Raw genomic sequence first — 18,843 nt, forward strand, 5'->3', positions numbered from 1 at the left:
GCCGATGTGGGTGGAGTGACATTTGAAAGCAATGCAGCTTTGGCGCATTGTTCTCTTCCCATTGCAGAACAATCCCGCTTATGCTATATTTTCTAGAACTAACTCGTTGATTTTTTTTTGTTTTGTTGCCACATTATTATTATTACTTGAATGCCTTGGCGGTTAATGTGTGCATTTTGCTTTTCAGTCAAATATTCTGAATGAGGAGTTGACACGTACGCTGCAGCAAGGTGACACTTTGGGCGGAAAAGATCAGCGGTACTGGTGTGCGGTTTGTATTGTGAAGCCGCCTCCCCCTAGAAAAAAGCACCAATACCTAACATTTCCCCAAATTAGGCGCAAATTTACGGCATGTATCACTTCAAACTTCTAATTTAAAAAATATGCAACTACAATCGACGGATTTAGGTGACTACCTAATAATAGATACATATTTCACAAACTTATGTTCATATTATTATTCCGGAAAATGTGTGTGTATATGAGAGGGAGAAAGAGAGAAAGAATAAAAGAGAGATAAAAAGAAAGATGGAAGGAAAGTGAGAGAGAAAGGAAGGAAGAACGGAATAAAGAAAGAAACAAAGAAACAAGGGAAAGAAGGGAGAAAGAAAGAGAGGAAGGGAAAAAAGGAAACAAATGAAGGAATAAAGAAACAAAGAAGGGAAGAAAAGACTGTACAGAATAGTTGGAGATATTACAAAGTGGAGTCTGTACAGATTGTATAGATATGAGATTACTCCAATGTTGAGTTGTGTGTATTTTTCCATTAATTGTATTCACTTTTTTTCCTGAACAATTAATGGAAATTTCTGATACTTGGATTGTACAGGAATAGCCAATTCCCACTGAAGATACGTTGGATCATGTTTGCAGCCCAGATTTCATTAGTCATCTTCCGCATCACGTCCCGCATGCCAGCTGCAGTGAATAGTTTTATTGGCGTCCAGTCAAAAAGCAACGAAAGTAAATTTAATGTTGTTAATTCACATCTTTGTGAATCTGATTGTCTAATTTAACACCGCACCAGCCACTTCTAATATGACAGACACCTGCACAGTGCACCAATATTTCCGATGTGAACTGGTGCCAAGCAGTTGCTCCTGATGCGCCAATTAGCGATCTTTTGGGGCACAAAAGTTGTTCTTATTGACCTTTCAGCTCTGGGTTGGACTGTTGGTTTCTACATTCTTTTGGAAACACTAAATACAAGTAATAATAATAAATGTGAATCGTGTTTATTATACTTGGACAAACTCATGCAGATCTTTGATCGTTTTTCTCGAGTGAGGCTGAGCGTTGACCATCCTGGAAGCGAGGTGACCGGGAGCAGAAGCGTGATGAGAACCAGTCCGAGGCGGTGACATCTGCCCAAGGATATTGGGATTTTCCTTCAAAAGGGTGACTTGGTTATATGTGTGATTCAGAAAAGAGGCCAACAAAATTTCGTTACGTTAGAATTAATATCGAATTGGGATCTAGAAACACCACATGGTGCATCCATTCCACGCTAAAGTTGCCTCCTGTGTTTTCCTCGGCTCTTACACTCCTATTTTGAAATCTATGCAGGATAGAAGACTTTAGCTTGACTTTATTAATCGTATTCTGCACTTTCTACAAGTGCAAGTTCCTCTCTTTCACTAAAACGACCCTTCATACCTAAACTCATTGTGCACCAGAGGGGACTGTACTCATTTAGTCTTTGAAGAGAATGTTTAAATACAGGACATAACTTTATGCATAGACCTATTTCGAAATGCATTATTTATGACTCTGGCATTGGATTTAACCCTTTGATTATTGGGTGATCTGAGATATGACCTGCTGGATATTAACCGGCGAGGCCGACAGTGAATTAAATCCATCCAATGATCACAGTTTAAAAAGACAAGAAAAAAAACCCCGCACAGAACGCACCATTAGGGAGTGAAACATTCTAGTTTAATATCCTTTGCCTTAAGTGTATATACTTTAAGAAAAGAATGGGATTAACGGTCTGACGCCTACAACGTTCTCCCTGTGTTAACTTTATTGAAGTGCAGGTGATTCATTTAACATCAGTTCGAATTGAATGTTCAGTGCAGTAGGTGTCAGAATCTTAATTTCTTTCAATCCCAACATAAAGCGACGGGAATTTAATATTTTTCACCATGAGGTCGGCCGGAGGAAATACGAATCTATCTCTTCCCTTTCAGATGCTGGCTGACCAATTGTGCATTATGCTTTTAAAAAATAACACAGATTTTCAATAGTTGCCCCATTCCTTTTTTAAAAAATCTTTAATGTTTTACTTTTGGGTCGAGGTCACAAGGCACTGCAATATCCACAATAACGCCGGATGTAAAAGGTGAGTCTTCGGTTTGGGCTGTAAATACAGTGTAAAAAGGAAAAAAATTGCATTTATATAGCGCCTTTCACTACCCCAGGACGTCCCAAAGCGCTTTCAGTCAATGAAGTGCATTACAGCCAATGTGGTGCAAAGGAGATGTCCCCTGAATGAGAATTTCGAAATGAAAAGTATCCATTTAATAATAATAAATGCACCAGGTAGAAAATAGAGGTTGCTATCTTTCCACCGTAGTACATTTTCATATCACTCACATTGCTCAGTCAAGGTGGAATTCATTGATTGACCGAATGTAACTTTTTCATGAATTCCTTCTCGGTGAAGCGGTGTAGCAAAGTACCTACGAGATGTGAGTGAATAATATATAACATGAGAAAATACAGTTGATGAATGTTGGAGCAGCAATTAATGATGACCGTGTGCTTCACCCGGGCTGATGTAAATCAGGGTTTAGGTTTACCCACGTTAACCTTGAAAAGAATCTACTCAGCAATAATGAAACGCCCCCAAGTTCATTCTGTACCGAGTCTGCATTGTGAGTGTTTGTCTTCTGAACACCCCCTCCAGAAAGAATTGTTCATTTGATGATTCTGAATCTATTTCGCGTTTTCAATGAATAATTACACAATTAATGTTTGCAAGCTGGGGGCAGATTTTACAGTTAGTCATAGTTCTGAACATAGAATCATAGAATGATACAGCACAGAAGAAGGCCATTCGGCCCATAGCGCCTGTGTGGGTCTTAGAAAGAGCTATCCAATTAGTCCCACTTTCCTTGCCCTTTTTCCCCATAGCCCTCCATTTTTTCCCCTTCAAATGTTTATCCAATTCCCTTTTGAAAGTTATTATTGAATCTGCTTCCACCTCCCTTTCAGGCAGTGCATTCCAGATCATAACAACTCACTGTGTAAGAAAAGGTTCACCTCATCTCGCTTCTGGTTCTTTTGCCAATTACCTTAAATCTGTGTCCTCTGGTTACCAACCCTTCTGCCACTGGAAAGTTCCCCCTTATTTATTCTATCAATACCTTTCATGGTTTTGAACCTGCGACTTTAGAAGCACAATGTAAGTGCAGAGCTGAAACACATTTACACCCTTACGTGACAGGAAGTGTGACAATTCTTAGGGAGTGCATGTTCAGAACCGTGGAAGTGCAGAAGACAAACATGTACCGAGAATTTCCCCCTCTGGCCCCTCGGTCAATTGGAATAGCTGGTTCTAGATTGGCAGCGGACGCCTCGCAATGTCGAGAATGTCCTTTTCCACCAGAATGTTGTCATTATACAAGTTTGCCCGTCGTGTGCTTGAGTGTTCTGCTGCCTTTTTTTTGCTTTAACACGAGCCTGAAAGTAATAAATAACTTAATCGGGTATCACTGGCGAGAGGACAATGATGTGTGTTTTGGATAGCCCTGCAATTTGAAGTTTAGTCACCTCTCCCAAACTGTTCTGGGACATCACACAGGTCAGCGGGTTTCTGGTAGTCATTATTCCATCAGGACCCTGCGCAGGTGCTGAACGATGCACATTGAATTACGTGACGAAAGTAGCAGTGGGGGGAAATGCGTCTAACTTTGGTCCAATCACACGCCACCAGGTACCGACGGTCGATCAGCGCAACAAATACCCATGATGTTTTACATTTTAAAAAAAATTCTTGAAACTAACCGACTTCCCACAACAGATGATGGGGGAATGTGAATATATTTCCGTGTATCACTCGCAAACTCTCAAGTTTGCGAATGAAATATGCAGCATTCCTGATGAAATCATTGGGATTCTGACTGGCGGCTCCCGTTAACTTCCATAAGTCTAGGTCCAGTAAGGATCCCAATGTGAGGTCATATTGAAGGTCTCCAACTCATTTACTAAACAGACTCTGGCAGATTCAGAATACAAGGCACTAAATTCTAATCGTCACAGATACCGACTGTTGGGGAAACGGGGGCTGGTTAACAGTTTTAAAACAAAAATTCAGGCGAGGTGCCTGATTAATTGGTGACAAGGTATGTGAGAGGTGCAGGATCAGATCATTTTAATACAGGCACTGGAGAAGATCCAGTCTACAACTACATGGCGTGTTTTAGTTATGTTTCCTTTCAGAACCGGGATCATCCTATTCTCATTATCTTGACAAGACTCCCAAGTACAAACCGGTTCTTTAGCTTTAGGGAATAGCGGTAAAGAGAACGCGGGAATGTCTAAGAGGGAATGGGAAGGAGAGAAAGCTCATCTCCTCGGTTGTTGTTCTCGGCTCTTCTCTATTGTGACAGAATGTTTCATTTATTTTTGCTGAATTTCCAGGAATCTTTCAGCGAGTGCCAACTTCAGAGGTGATGTGACTAGTGTTTGTGTGTTAATCTTTCTTCATTGACAACTCTACCTGCGCACACTGCTAGTGGCCTCATCCTTTACAGTTGGGGTATGATGCTGTATGTGTATTGCACTGTTATAATTATTGCCGATTATCCTGTTATTAATAATGCTTCAAACAATATAATAATTGACGTGTTCAATCCAACCTTTCTTCGCTCTATTAAACAACCTTTGTGTGGCTGCAAAGAGTTAAAAAAAATTCCAGGACCAAGTTCAAGGACTGGAAGCTCTCCAGTTTTAACCCTTCTTTGTCTGACGATCCGTCACATTTGAAGTTTGCTTATATGGCCCATTTTTAAAACATGGACCCATGTCAATTTCACGCACATTCCGAAAGAATGTGACATGCAAGAACATTGCAACACACACACAAAAAAATAGCAAATAATATTGTCAACCTAAGATTAATGTCTCCCTGGAATGATTCTGTATAAATCTAGATGTCTAAAGTTTAAATGCACATATATAATGTACCTCACTAGGAAACTTCAGTTCATTTCTTGCACGTACTTTTCTTTTCTATAAAATTTATAAAGCAATTAGAGGTTTACTAACAGTATGATCTTTATCCTCTTGCTCCCCTTATATTGTTTTAAGGCGGTTGGTGAAAACACAATGCTTACTATTACATCTCCTTGCAGCAAATTCTTACAGCCCTGAATTTCCTGCTCTCAGATCTACTCTTAATGAATAAGAACCCGTCCAGCTGGCGAGCTATGTGTAGCGGGATTGATTCACAGGCTGGTCCGTCAGCAAGCGGGTTACTTAAAGGGCAATTATTCACATTTTTAAAAAAAAGTAATGACGATTGCAGTAAAACATATTAAAGACAGCCAAACATAGGGAAGAGGACATACACTTTATTTGTGTCATATCGCAACCAGAGGGGAGACGAGGAGATTTATTTTTAACGCAGCGAGTTGTTATGATCTGCAATGCACCGCCTGAAAGGGTGGTGGAAGCAGATTCAATAGCAACTTTCAAAAGAGAATACTTGAAGGTGAAAATTTTGCAGGGTTATGGGGGAAAAGCAGGGTGACGGGGCTAATCGGATAGCTCTTTCAAGGAGACGGCACAAGCAAGATGGGCCGAATGTGTGGTCTATGATTCTATGATATAAAGTGGGGGACAATATAAAAATTGAAAAAGGAAAGCTAGGCTCCATTCTGTTTACCTGTCACCGAATTCCCTCTGTATACTGAACCCATACACTTCTGCCTATATATGTAGGCTGTATAATTAATCTATATGGAGAGTAGATGCAATAGGGGTCTCTGTGTATGTATGTGTGTGTGTGTGTGAGAGAGAGAGGTGTTTGTGTACGTATGTGTGAGATAGACAGTGTATAAGGCAGAGTACGAAGGAAGAGGGGCTGCAAATGAGCCAGCACGAGAAAGGAGTACGCGTGTGAAAGGCAAAGTTGGCCTAAGAGAAAGTAACTGTGAGAGAGAGAGAGAGAGACTGAAAGGAGGGCTGTGAGTGTGAGAAAGTAAGAAAGCGCGTGTGCGCTTGTGAGAGAAAGAACCGAAAGAATGCATTGTGAGACTGAACTGCTTTTTCTGACACCTATACGTCTCCACACAGTTTCATTGCTCGTTGCACTTTAACAGTCTAAAGCTGGAAGCTCTCACATTTCAGTAACAAAACGTCTCCTTTCCTTCTAACCAAAACTGTATCGTTTTATTCTCCCATGGCTTCTGCTTGTTCTTTTCTCCTTCTTGTTGATGGAAATCAGACCTCCGGTTAAAGAACAGAGCAACTGCAGTGGGAAAATACTCTGCAATCCTATGTAACGAATAACTCTGAAACAATGCCCCTAATTCAACTCTTTTAATCTGCACACTCAAATACCACCAACCCGAGCACGTGAGACCGGTGTAATCTCTACAAGACGCCGCGCCGATTTTATTTTCTGTTGCACAACTTTTCTTGAGGTTTGATCTGTACTGGAGCTGGAATATTTAAAGGGAGACTCCATTAAGTAAATCTCCCATCAGTATCCAAAGCTTCCACTGCTCTTGAAAGCACAGTTGACTCCCGGCCATTGAACAGCTATTGGACCTAGCACCTTTGAAGAAATCTGCCCTGGCAAGTTCCTCGTGTCTAGCAACGGAAACGCTGCGGGTCTGATACGAAAATCAAGCCAGAGCACAAATCATTCGGATTATTAATAACAACAGTTAATACTGAGGATTTAAAAAAATATTATCACACACCACTGACTGGCGTCAGTGGCGAGATATTAGGAGACCAACATTGTAACAAAACACCATTACAGATTTAAGGGCAAAGAGCCACCCTCATTTGGTTTATCTGTCTGTCTGTCCGTCTGTCTGTCTATCTATGTATGTATGTATCTATCAATCATGTATATATTATCTGAAATACTTTTGTTTGCAAATATTCTGGGTTTGCAATTCGCGTTCTTTGTCGTCAGGTTTGCAGTACAGACGGTGCTTAAATGGCTCTTCCTCCTTCAGTCATATAAAACATCACTTCCTATCGTGGATGTTAGCCAGACACCACACAGACACATCTGATAATATTTACGTATTGTTTCACATGAATAAACTTTCAGTTGCTGCAATCATGATTAAAAACGCGGCTCGTGACGGGCCCCCACCGTGGGGACAAACAAAATGCAATAAATATTTATACATGACCTAAACCAGGCCGAGTTGTAAAAACACGCGCTAGTTAACCCCTTGACTAATTAGTTTTGCTTTTACTGTACAGTATTTGAGTGTGGCAATCGCTCAGCTACAATATATTGTTGGTGATTAGAAATGAATAGTCAAATGCGAATAAGCAAATGCCTAATTCATTAGGTTACCTCTCCTAGGTTGTACGGCGGACCCCAAAGAGTTAAAGTGCTTTTCATTTCAAATTTGAAGGCCTGATATATTTTCCTGAAAACGCTCTCGATTTAACCTTTACCATACTATAACCTGAAGCTATTGTGTTTGCAATCGGTGACCTTCCAAACGATCGATAGCGGCCTGTTATGTAAGAGAGGCAGTATCAATGTGCAATTCACCTGTTCTTCACTGTGTTAGAAATTGTTTGCCGTTTCCTATTAAATATTTTTTTCTTGCAGTAAAGTTTCACTGAAATTTCCACCACTGACTGGTCGGAAAATTCACCAGCCAAATTAAAATATATATTATTTTATTTATTAGCTTTATAATATTCGGTGTCCCAAACATTGGATCTGGCTGTTAAATAATTGTGTGAGGCCAGTCGAGAGAGTGGCCGCTGAGAGCTGGTGCATTTTCTGTGCAGAGGATAGAAAGGAGTATAAACATTAACTGTGTGTAATTGTGTGATAGATGATCATTGTAGACGATATATTAAAGTATTTTATTATATATTATGTTTTACACGTATTTTATAATGTATAATAAATTCAATAATAGCGACAACTGATGTAAACTAAATTTAAGTATGAATGTGTGGACTGATTACACCTCCCTTCTCTTGTAAATTATCAATTTCTAGAAACACTTTATATACACACACGCCGATGCATGTATGCATATGCTTTATGTGCGTGCGTTTGAAGTTTTAAACTGTGCTTTCTAAGGCACCCAATTATTTATATTCGGATTTTTCAAAAACAGAATAACTTCATTAAAATTGTGATACTGTCACTCTGATATGTCGGCGGAACAAAATGAACACTAACAGTCCCCATTCGGCACTGTAAACATCAGGAACTTCTTTCCTGGTAAATTTACATATTGATAATGAGTTTTTCTGCAGTTTCCCAAAATTAATCTGTTATAAAATGGGTTCCCTGTCAATTCCTCGCGGATGTTATTTTTTTTAACAACAAGACTTTGTGAATTTAGAGCTAAAATAACAATCCTGAGTTTTAAAAGATGTTAATCTTTTAGATGCTATTTCGAATCATCCAAATTTATCACCAGGAACTTGTGATTTGTCCAAACGTTCAACTCTGGGCAAATAGAATTGTGGCATTCAAATTAATTATTTTGGACCGAAAATAGATCCGATAGGTCACTGACTGAGAAACTCTTATCTAGCTGGTTGGTGAACATGGTAACAAATCGTGACGGGTGTAAAGCGGTTAAACCCTACAGTCCCCAATATTGCCAGTGGTGACGATCTCCAGGTGCTTCCCAAGTTTCACCCGTCAGTTGAGCGGAATCAAAAGCGCACAAATCATCCCGCCCCCCACAAAAAAAATTATGTTAAAATCATTCAACAACTTTAAGAGACGCCAAAGGAAATAGGGCGGAGAATTGAAAGACATCACACGTGAGGTAAAATCACATGTGGTTAGTCAAGAATTCAAGATTTAAAAAAAAATTGTACATCTTGAAGGGAAAAAAAGTATTAAACTCTTGCCAGATTTCAAAATTTATTATGGCGAGTCGTTGTCTAATATTGAAAGAAAAAAAAACACACACACACAACCAGTGGAATATTTCCTTGAAATAAACTGCAATATCCCAAAACATCACTGACTCTCGCCTAAAACGAAAACAGAAAATGTGCAAACACCGATTCTCGCCTGTTGACTGCGTAAAATTTGGGGTATAAACGTACAACCCAGTTGCGTAAAACAGCAAAACTCTTCATCACTTTGCACTCTGCAGGCGGTAGTCGTATTTTCGATGCATAACTTTTTAATGTATTAGCGTTCTAAACATTATATGTTTTTTCTCTGCATTTTATTTCAATTTACTTGCGGTTATGTTCATTTTAGTGCAATTCAGTCCCAGTACTTCACGCTCGGGGGGAAAAAAACCATACAGCCCCATGAACATTTCAACCCCCATCACCACACACACACACACACACACACACGAGATTAAAGATGGGCTCCTCCCCTTTAACAAGACTTTGGTTTGAAATGCAATCTGTTGATTAAAGCGAAGGGCCATTCAACGTTCACCTTCCACTTTCCGAGGTGCAAAGCGCATGCTGCAAAAAGCTCAACTTTTTGTAATTTAAAAAAAAATATTTATTCGCGGTCGGAGAGCATGGAAGTACCATCCTGTAAATTCATTTCAAGGTCTTTCCCCTCCATTGTCCATCAAAACAATTAAACTGATTTAAAAAAAAAACATCTTACCTTAGTGCATTAGACTTCATATATATTGGGGGGAAAAAAACCTATAAGCTACATAGACCTACCTCTTATAATCTACATAACATTCCTTAACTTCGCATCTACAGCCGGTAGGGATACATAATTTTTTTTCTTGAAATATACTATAAAAGTGTAATTAAATTAGATGACATCCAACACACACAGTGAGAACCCACTGAAGCATTCAGCTTCATGGTGAGTTAAACAGTTAACCCAAAACGCGTGGAAAGGGTTTAGCCCATGTTTAATAAACTTATATACTGTTCTCCGGATCAACACACCACGTTTTTTTTATATATATATATGTCCCAAACATTACGGCAGTAACTGCTTTTCCTTAGCAACAGTCCCAGTCTTTGTTATACAGAAATCCAGTCTGTCAAAACTTTTTGCAGAAATAGTTCAGTGCATAATACATAATGAGAGAGTCTGATGTTTGCAAAGGCCAGAACTACAGTCAAAGCAACTCCCCCCTTGCAGATGCAAACTTTTTTTTTCCAGGGGAGGGGTTGATGAGGATCAACGGTGCAATTTTGTTTCGTTTTTGCTTCCAACTCAAAAAAGAGCAAAGAAAAAGTCAAGAATATAATTTCTTGCCATGCCATAATTCATTAAAAAAAAATCCATTTTCAACAAGCTAATTAAATCCATACATGTCCAGCATGCAGGTTTATTATTAATATGGTCCTTTCATTTTTAAAAAAAAACAAAAAAAAATAATAATATAGCAAGCATATAATGCATGAGATGACAGGGTGGGGAGAGAGACGGCAGGATTTTTTTTTTGTTTTTAAAAAAACTTTTTTTTTAAAAGTTTTTTTTTCTTAAAAAAGTTTTTTTTTTGGGGGGGGGGGGCACAGCAAATCCACAAACTCACATGAAGAACTCCGGGGAGGAAGGGTTGTCACTGGACGATCCCGTTTCTCTGAAGCCGCTGATCACCAGTTTCTCGTACTTATCCTTGTAGGCGTCCCTTTCCCGGACCAGCCTGGTTATCTCCTGTTTTAAGTGTTCGACCTGCTGCTGAAGCTGTGTCTTCTCGCTCTCCAACATGTGCCGCTGCTGCACCCGCTTGAAGCGGCAAGACTGAGCGTAGCCCCGGTTCTTCAGGGTCCGGCGTTTCTGCTTCAGCCGGATGACCTCTTCCTTGCTGACGCCCCGGAGCTGCCGGTTCAGCTCCCTCACCGACATGGTGACGAGCTGATCGTCGGAGAAACGGTCGTCGTTCCGCAGGTGCGGGTGCTGGTGCATGCCCCCGCCGCCGCCGCCGCCGCCGGTGCCGGTGTTGGTGGTGCCAACGGCGGCCACTCCTCCCCCTGGGTGCTGGTGCCCCTGGTGGTGGTGATGATGGTGATGGTGTTGGTGCTGTTGGTGTTGTTGGTGACCGGCTGGCCCCATCTCCTCGCCGGCCATGCCCGCTCCAGCCCCGGCCACCGGCGCCCCGGCACCAGCCCCGGCCACCGGTGCGTACTGCTGCTGCTGCTGCTGCTGCTGCTGGCCCCTGTAGCCATCGAAGCTTCCTTGCATCTGCTGATGGGCGCTGTTGATCAGGGCCTCCACCGCATCCTCCGGCGTGAAGCTCAGAGCGTCCGGGTTCAGCTGCTGGTAGTTGGTCATCCAGTAAAAGTCTTCCAGGTGCGCCGCCTTCTGCTCTCCCGGGCTCGGAGCGCTGAAGCTGGGAGACGGGGGCACGGAGCTGCACGGTGTGCTCATTGGAGTGGAAGACAGCGATCCCCCGATGCGATTGCAGTGGCTGCCCGGATTGCCTTCCGACTCGACGGGCTCCTTTTTGACTTCGAATTTCATCAGATCGAAGTCATTAACATATTCCATCGCAAGGGGACTGTTGGGTAGGTCGGCGTTGTTGATTGCCAACTCGGATGCCATCCTTTTGCTACAATTGGTACTCGGACGTCCAGTCCTCCAAACGCCGGGGCAAACGCCTGCGATCGCCGCGATCAGACTGCTCTGGGCAGAAGGAGAGAGAGCCAGCTTGATTTCTTTTTGTATTTTCTTTTTTTTTGTTGTTGCAGGGTGTTTTATTATGATTAGGAAGTCTTGCACAGTTCAGTTTTTAAAAATTTTTTTTTTATGATTGTTCCGGCTCCGATCTGTTATAGTACAGATGCATCGGTGGAATTCGACCTCTCTCTCTCTCTTTTAAGTCTTAGCTTCATGGAATCTGCACACCAGGTCTGAATGTTGCTTCTCCCCCTCTCTCTCTCTCTTTCACTCACTCAATGCTTCATCGTGCCGTACTGGTGCTGGCTGCTGTTGAAATTTTTTTTTTTGGTGGTTGTTGCTGCTGCTTCAGTTTATAATCTGAGTGGTTGGAGGTAAAGAGAGGAGGTGAAAAAAAAAAGGAAGAGAGAGATAGATAGGTGAAAGGCAGAGAGAAAAATTTTTTTTAAAAAAAGGGATTGCGATGGTTTTTTTTCTGCTCTTTTTTTTTAGAAAAAAAAATACAACCCCAACGCGTGTTGAGATTTTAGCTGGAGGACGGGGATCGCCGGCTCTCTGTTTAAAAGCATCGCTCCTTTATACCGGACCCGACGTCAGCTTTCAAATGGGAAATTGACTAACACTCGCGGCCAATGGGATGGCGCATTAGCTTGTCTGTTTAGCATAAGAGTGGAGCCGAGCAAACTTTTTAAACTGTCAATCACACGCTCGGATCAGCTGACTGTCAGCTGGGGAACTTGAGAGAGGGGAAAAAAAAAGTTTTCTCATTTTAAGGGGCTCTCCGGGATACCCAGAGCAAGGAGCGTAGTGGGATGGCAAACTCCGAGAGAAATATATACACACACACATATATATATAGGACCGTGTCAAAGATAAAAGTTTTTAATTTATACTATTCATAATATATTATTAAAATGGCTTTGGGAAATTCGTGGTTTGGAATAGTCCGCATAATGCTGTGACTGTATATCATTCGGCTGCTATTTTTGTCTGATGTGCAGCCCCGGTGTAGGTGCAATAGAAATAGCATTTATTAATTTTAGAAGGCGAGTCGCTGTAAGTGTATCTTGTTTACCGTAGGCTTTCTCTTGGCCTTTGAACTTTAACCGGGTGCCCAGACTTTCTAGATTGGCAATCCAACTCTCTCTATTAGGTCAAGGTTGGATGGGAAGCCGGTTCGAGCCCCGCACTGGGCGCACTTTTAATATTGGAACTGTAAATGATCGGAGAGAGAGTAAAAAAAAACCATATAGGCAGGAAGAATTCAGCAAAACGTTCGATGTAATGAAAGGAAAGATCAAACTGCTGAACTTCGAGTTGGATCCAACATACTCCTCATAGGCTTCTACTTAATTTATGTATTTTTAAAAAAACCTTAAACATTAAGGATTCAGCTGTGTTAAAAGGTAAAAGACAAGGCGAGGGTATACGAGTAACCGCTTTAAGTAAAAATCGATTTATATGTTAAGTTGCATGTGACCAGCTCTCAAAAGCAGTAAAATAATTGCACAAAACGCTTCTCTCTGAGGGTAGAAATAAGGAAAATGTTCCCCAACACAGCGTCCCCTAGCGAAGAAAAATGGTAATTGTGGTCATTTAGGATCTAAAATATTTAATTGTTATACCGTTTGGGCTGGAATACTGTGAATATACATTCTCAGAACAAAATTTTGCATCATATTTCAATAGCCATTTAGCAGGTAGGTACCGCTTTACAGCACGTTTTACGATTTTAAATGAGTACTTTTTAAAAAATCAAATGGAAAGTACAATTTAACTGTTATTGTCCAAGTAGTTCATTCTAAAAATAGGTCCGATCCACAAAAGAAAAGATGGGTGGCAGGGGTGTTTTGTACAGTTGTCTTGCAATTTAAATAATTGATGAAAGCCTTGTTAATAGAAACGAAATCCTGGTAAATAATGGGAAGATTTAAGTTCAGAGGTTTTAAGTCTGGAAGATACAGATTCAATTGTTTTATTGTCAAATGTATTTTGCTTTCAGCAGACTTAAGTGATATTACTGGTGTGAAGCTCCCTTGTGCTAACTTCTCAGCGGGTGATGTCATTCAGACGGACAGCCAGAGCAGAGCAGAGCAAAGTGAATCGGCTTCATTTGGGCATTGAGATCCGGAACTGTTGATTTCGGGAGTCTGAATGTTTTCAACAATGGGGTTTAACAAGATGTCGTTTATTTTGGATGATCGATATCTTTAAACATTCTTTAATCCTGTTAAAATATAAAGTCCTTTAATGACCTGCACGCACAGTTCAGGTTTTAAACTTTTATTGTGCAGTTGGGCGTGTCCCCATTAAACGTTACAATTGGGTTCGAAAGAGGAGAGTTCTCAGAAACAAACTTTAATTCGCGGGGTGTCGGGGTGAGTGAGAGGTCGATTGTAAATACTACACTTTCAGTGAAGCGGTTTTAAGTCAGAGCAAACGTGCAAAAAGTCGGAAAAGTTAACATTGTTTTAGTTCTTTAAAATCAAATTGGACCTGGACGAACTAATGTCATGTTCTAATACAACCTTTTTCTGTATTTAAGAAATAAACCAATTTATCCCAGGAGATACGAATCATAGGACGCCTCTTTAACGTAAGAGGAACTTACGTTAGTCGTGGCTCAGTGGTAGCACTTGTCGCCTTTGAGTCAGAAGATGGATTCAAGCCCCGCTCCAGGACTTGAGCCCTTAATCTAGGCTGACATCTTAGTGCAGTACTGAGGAAGTGCTGCACTGTCAGACGCTCTGTCCAAATATTCCATGGCACTATTTCAAAGAAGAGCAGGGGAGTTCTCTCCAGTGTCCTGGCCAATATTTAACCCTCGACCAACATCACTAAAAGATTATCTGGTCATTTATCTAATTGTTGTTTGTGGGATCTTGCTGTGCGCGAATTGGCTACCACGTTTCCTACATTGCAACAGTGACTACAGTTCAAAAGTACCTCAGTGGCTGTGAAGCGCTTTGGGACGTCCTAAGGTCGCGAGGGGCCTTATATAAATGTAAGTTCTTTCATTCCTTAACTTGCAACAACGTCCCGGGACTATCACTGGGTTTCAAAAAGTAATTCATTGTGTGAAGCGATTTGAGATTTTTTCGGTGCTAAATAATTGGCTACATTACAATTCGAACTTTTTTTCCCCCCAATATATCAGTAGAAATGAAACCAGTTTTGAGTCACTGCGCAAGCCAGTCAGGCAGACATTCGGGTGGGAGCTGAGTAAGAGCGAGCCCATCGAGGGGGTTCCAGAAGGCACATCAATTACATTCAGGGGGCATGACATTAGAATCCAATGCAAACAGCACGCTGCTGCTGAGTGGGTTTTAAAGCATGTAGGGGTCAGATCAATCGTTTTGTAAAGTTGTATTTATTTTTTGATTGATAAACTGCCTGGTCGGGGTGAGGAGTGTTTAGGGCCCGTCAGTCAACTTGTTTATCTGACATGTGACTCCAAGAACCGTGACCTCTGACACTTTAGCAATAAGTTAAAACTGGCAGAGTACAAGGCTCTTTATTCTCTCGGACCGCGATCGTTTAACGGTTTGCAAACTATATCCCCCAAAATGGCCACAAGTTCCCCCCTTGTGCAAGTTTTGAATGTAATACATTTTCAGAATTACAATAAAATGAAGACAAAACAAATTTCTATTTAAAAATTTTTTGGGCTGGAAACAATCAATCGATTCCGCAGTCATCAATAATTGTCTATTAGTTTCTAAATGTGTTTTTAAATACCAGCGACACGAACAGTGGGTTTTCCAAATTAAATCTATTTTTTTCCAGAATGATGCAGAAAAAAAGACCAATTAAATATGTTTTTTCACCCCGTTGTTGACTTTTAACATCTAAATATAATTCAATTCATGGCGCTTTACTGCAGTGAAATGACTGTGGAAATATGACGGGTCAGTTGTCTATGTCCATATCGACGAAACGCCGGCCAAAGTGAGCGCAAAGAACTTTTAAAGTCGCTTCTACACAGCTTGTTCCGACCTGTGATCTGATAGTTCAAACGTTGAAATGCAGCGTTTATTGGCAACGAGTTCGCAACCAGATAAAAGATCAGGAAATTCAAACTATGGGGAGTCGCGTCCAAAATGTCACGTTTTAAACTCGCCAAGTGAAAACTGCAGTTTTAAATGTCTTTTCGAAAGCTGCGGAACCACATTAAATACCCAATGGATGTTGTTTCGGTCATGGCCCGCATACACGTTAAGTGCAACCACAATCAGGACCCTTGCACCTATCCCCCAGGGGATCCGTGCGTATCCTTTATACTCCAAAGAAAAATAGACCCAGGACAAACAGCACTCCCAGTGTTTCAATGACAAAAGTTTTACCTGGAGGAATGCATTGATGAATAATTAGATACTTAAATCACAGGCTTGTTAAATTCCACATAGCGTATTTATAATTCATTGAGGATGTTACAAAGTCGCTGTATATGAGCATACTCCCAGTTCGGTGTACTGCGCCAATGCTTGCAGTCTTCATTCTGGACTTATATTTAAACAATAGTATGTTTCTCTATCTATTTATATAAATGTTATTGTGACCCTATAAAATATTCGAATTAACTAAATAGCTAACCGGATAGATGTACAGAAACAAGGAAAGAGAGAGAAAAAACAGGAAAGAGAGAAAGAAAATATAGATTTGACCAAAGGCTAACTTTTATTTTACTCGTTTAGTTTTATTAGTTTTAGACAGAGGTTTTAACCATTCTCCGGTAAATCACACTTGGAACACTTTTGGCGATAAGGCATAGGGGAATGAAGGGAGGGCAACGGTGGCAAATGGGAACAGTTACTCAGAAGGAGAATGACTGAAAAATTAGATGACAATTTAGGCAGTGATCAAAGCAAAACTAACAACCACTATGGGATGGCGGTGGGCCACGGGATGCTGAGAGCTCTGAAGTTAAGAGAAAGAAATGACGAGGGTCTTGTTTTGCACAAGAGCGTGTGCGTGCAATAGACCAACATTCAGCCAAGTGAAGGTGTGAAATTACTCTGTGCGGTTAGCAAGGCGTTTGTGATCTATTCATCGAAGTTGTTTTGCAAAAGATAACAAATAGTAACGGCCAGGGGGAGACTTCGACGAATCTGATAGTTTCAACTTCCTAAGGAAAGTGCAAATAGTGGTACAAGGCATTTTAAGCAATGTAGGTACAGGACACGAGTGCATTGCTGGTAAAGGGACATTTATCTATAAACATATAATCCATGTTAAAACTAATCGTTGCTGGTTGCTGGCGCTTCTAGGAAGATGTCCCCTCATGCTTGAGAATCTATGGTGAAAGAGGAACTTTGCCACTGCTAATTGTTACTGTCCAATTGATTGCAATTGCTCACTTGCATAGGAATCTGCACCGACTCCTTTGCACTTCTTCCAAGGCGCAACGTCAACTGAAAAGACGCATCCGACACTTTCAAAAAAAGATATAAAAAACGAGTTAGCTCCAGAAGGAGTTTTACTCTGGGTGCGTTACCCTGCCTTCAGAAGTGGCTGGCGAATTTGAGTATAAATCTAGTAAATGTGACCTTGTCTCTTTAAATGCAAATCATTTATCTGATTGCTGCTTTCGTCGTTCTGCAATTAAATAAAGATCCACATCTCTGCGTGAGATACATATAAGATTTTTGGCAAAAGAACCAGAGGGGAGATGAGGAGATTTTTTTTGACGCAGGGAATTGTTATGATCTGGAATGCACTGCCTGAAAGGGTGCTGGAAGCACATTCAGTGGTAACTTTCAAAAGGGAATTGGTTAGATACTTGAAATGAATTTTTTTTGCAGAGCTTTGGGGAAAGGGCAAGGTAGGTGGGACTAATTGGATAACGCTTTCAAAGAGCCGGCATAGGTACGATGGGCCGAATGGCGTCTTTTGTGCTGTACGATTCTATGATTCCATATAAACAAACCCACAAAACTACTGCAATTCTTAAAAGTCTACTAAAACACAGTTATGTAATGAACAATCTCCCAAAAACCTGCTGTCAGGTAGAAGTTGAGCCTTTCCTACGGTTTGGGTGCTGCGTCGTGTGAAAGTTAAGAGTTTGCAGCCTTAATATTGCACAGTGAACATCTATTGAGATATACAATACCAGAATGCTGCAACACCGTTTAATGTACGATCATCACAAAGATTTAAGTAAAGTGGGGAACCGCCGCTGGAGTAATCTCCCTGGAGTATAGTACTTGTTTTCATTACCCACAAAGAGTTGGCTGTTTTTATATCCCATCTCGGGAGTGTTTCCAAATAAGCTTTGTTCGAAATAGAGGAATTAACAACCAAACATCCAGCAAGGGAGTAAGTTGTAGATGAATTCAGTTCCGGGTTTCAAGTTTAAACATTCGCTCCATTTCGCCCACCAAAAGGGAAGACTTGTCAAATTTGATAATTAGGAACTGGGTCCAGTTTAGACAAAAAAAGTGGCCAAAATCGGCCTAATTTTGCACTGGGCAGTTTTTGGGTGGGATGTCTGGAAATTTGCCTTAAAAGGACACCGAGGATTTATTTTTTACAGAAGTCGGATTATTCCATTTACTGTTATGTCTTATTATGTGGAGGCCATTAGTTATTAAGGTTGATTACGTTTTTCAAATTAATTTTCACTAGCAGCCAAGCAGATATCACATCCGAGGCCCCCATCCCTCAAGTCCTGTTCTTGATTTTGGATTAAGTGCTGTTAAGGTGACCCATGTGGCATATTAAAAACAATTGCATCCATTTAACCTCAGCACACACTCGTTTTCTTCCATGTTCCTTTTTACATTGTTAGAACAGTTTGTCTAAACCAGTCCAGGTATTTCTACTCACCTCAGGAAGGATATATTGGCCTTGGAAGGGGTGCAGCACAGATTCACCAGAGTAATACTAGTGCTAAGAGGGTTAAACATTGAGGACAGGTTGCACAGACTTGGCTTGTATTCCCCTAAGTATAGAAGATTGAGGGGTGATCTGATGGAGGTGTTTAAAATGTTAAAAGGATTTGCTAGGGTAGATAGAGAGAAACGCTTTCCTCCATGATGAGGGAA

General features: G+C 40.8%; 1 protein-coding gene across 3 annotated transcripts in view; it reads right to left on the reverse strand.

Annotated features, from left to right (window-relative positions):
- Positions 1-12,365, reverse strand: part of LOC137333804 (transcription factor Maf-like) — a 319,825-nt gene extending 307,460 nt beyond the window's left edge. For 2 of the 3 annotated variants that reach the window (XM_067998154.1, XM_067998155.1), the window contains exon 1: positions 10,716-12,365. In XM_067998154.1, the coding sequence (XP_067854255.1) occupies positions 10,716-11,725 (1,010 nt within the window). In that variant the 5' untranslated portion in view covers positions 11,726-12,365. The remainder of the gene's footprint in view (positions 1-10,715) is intronic. The other variant, XR_010965994.1, reaches the window with a different exon arrangement.
- Positions 12,366-18,843: the final 6,478 nt, after the last annotated feature.

The sequence above is a fragment of the Heptranchias perlo genome, chromosome 16 (assembly GCF_035084215.1).
Source record: "Heptranchias perlo isolate sHepPer1 chromosome 16, sHepPer1.hap1, whole genome shotgun sequence".
Classification (NCBI taxonomy): domain Eukaryota; kingdom Metazoa; phylum Chordata; class Chondrichthyes; order Hexanchiformes; family Hexanchidae; genus Heptranchias; species Heptranchias perlo.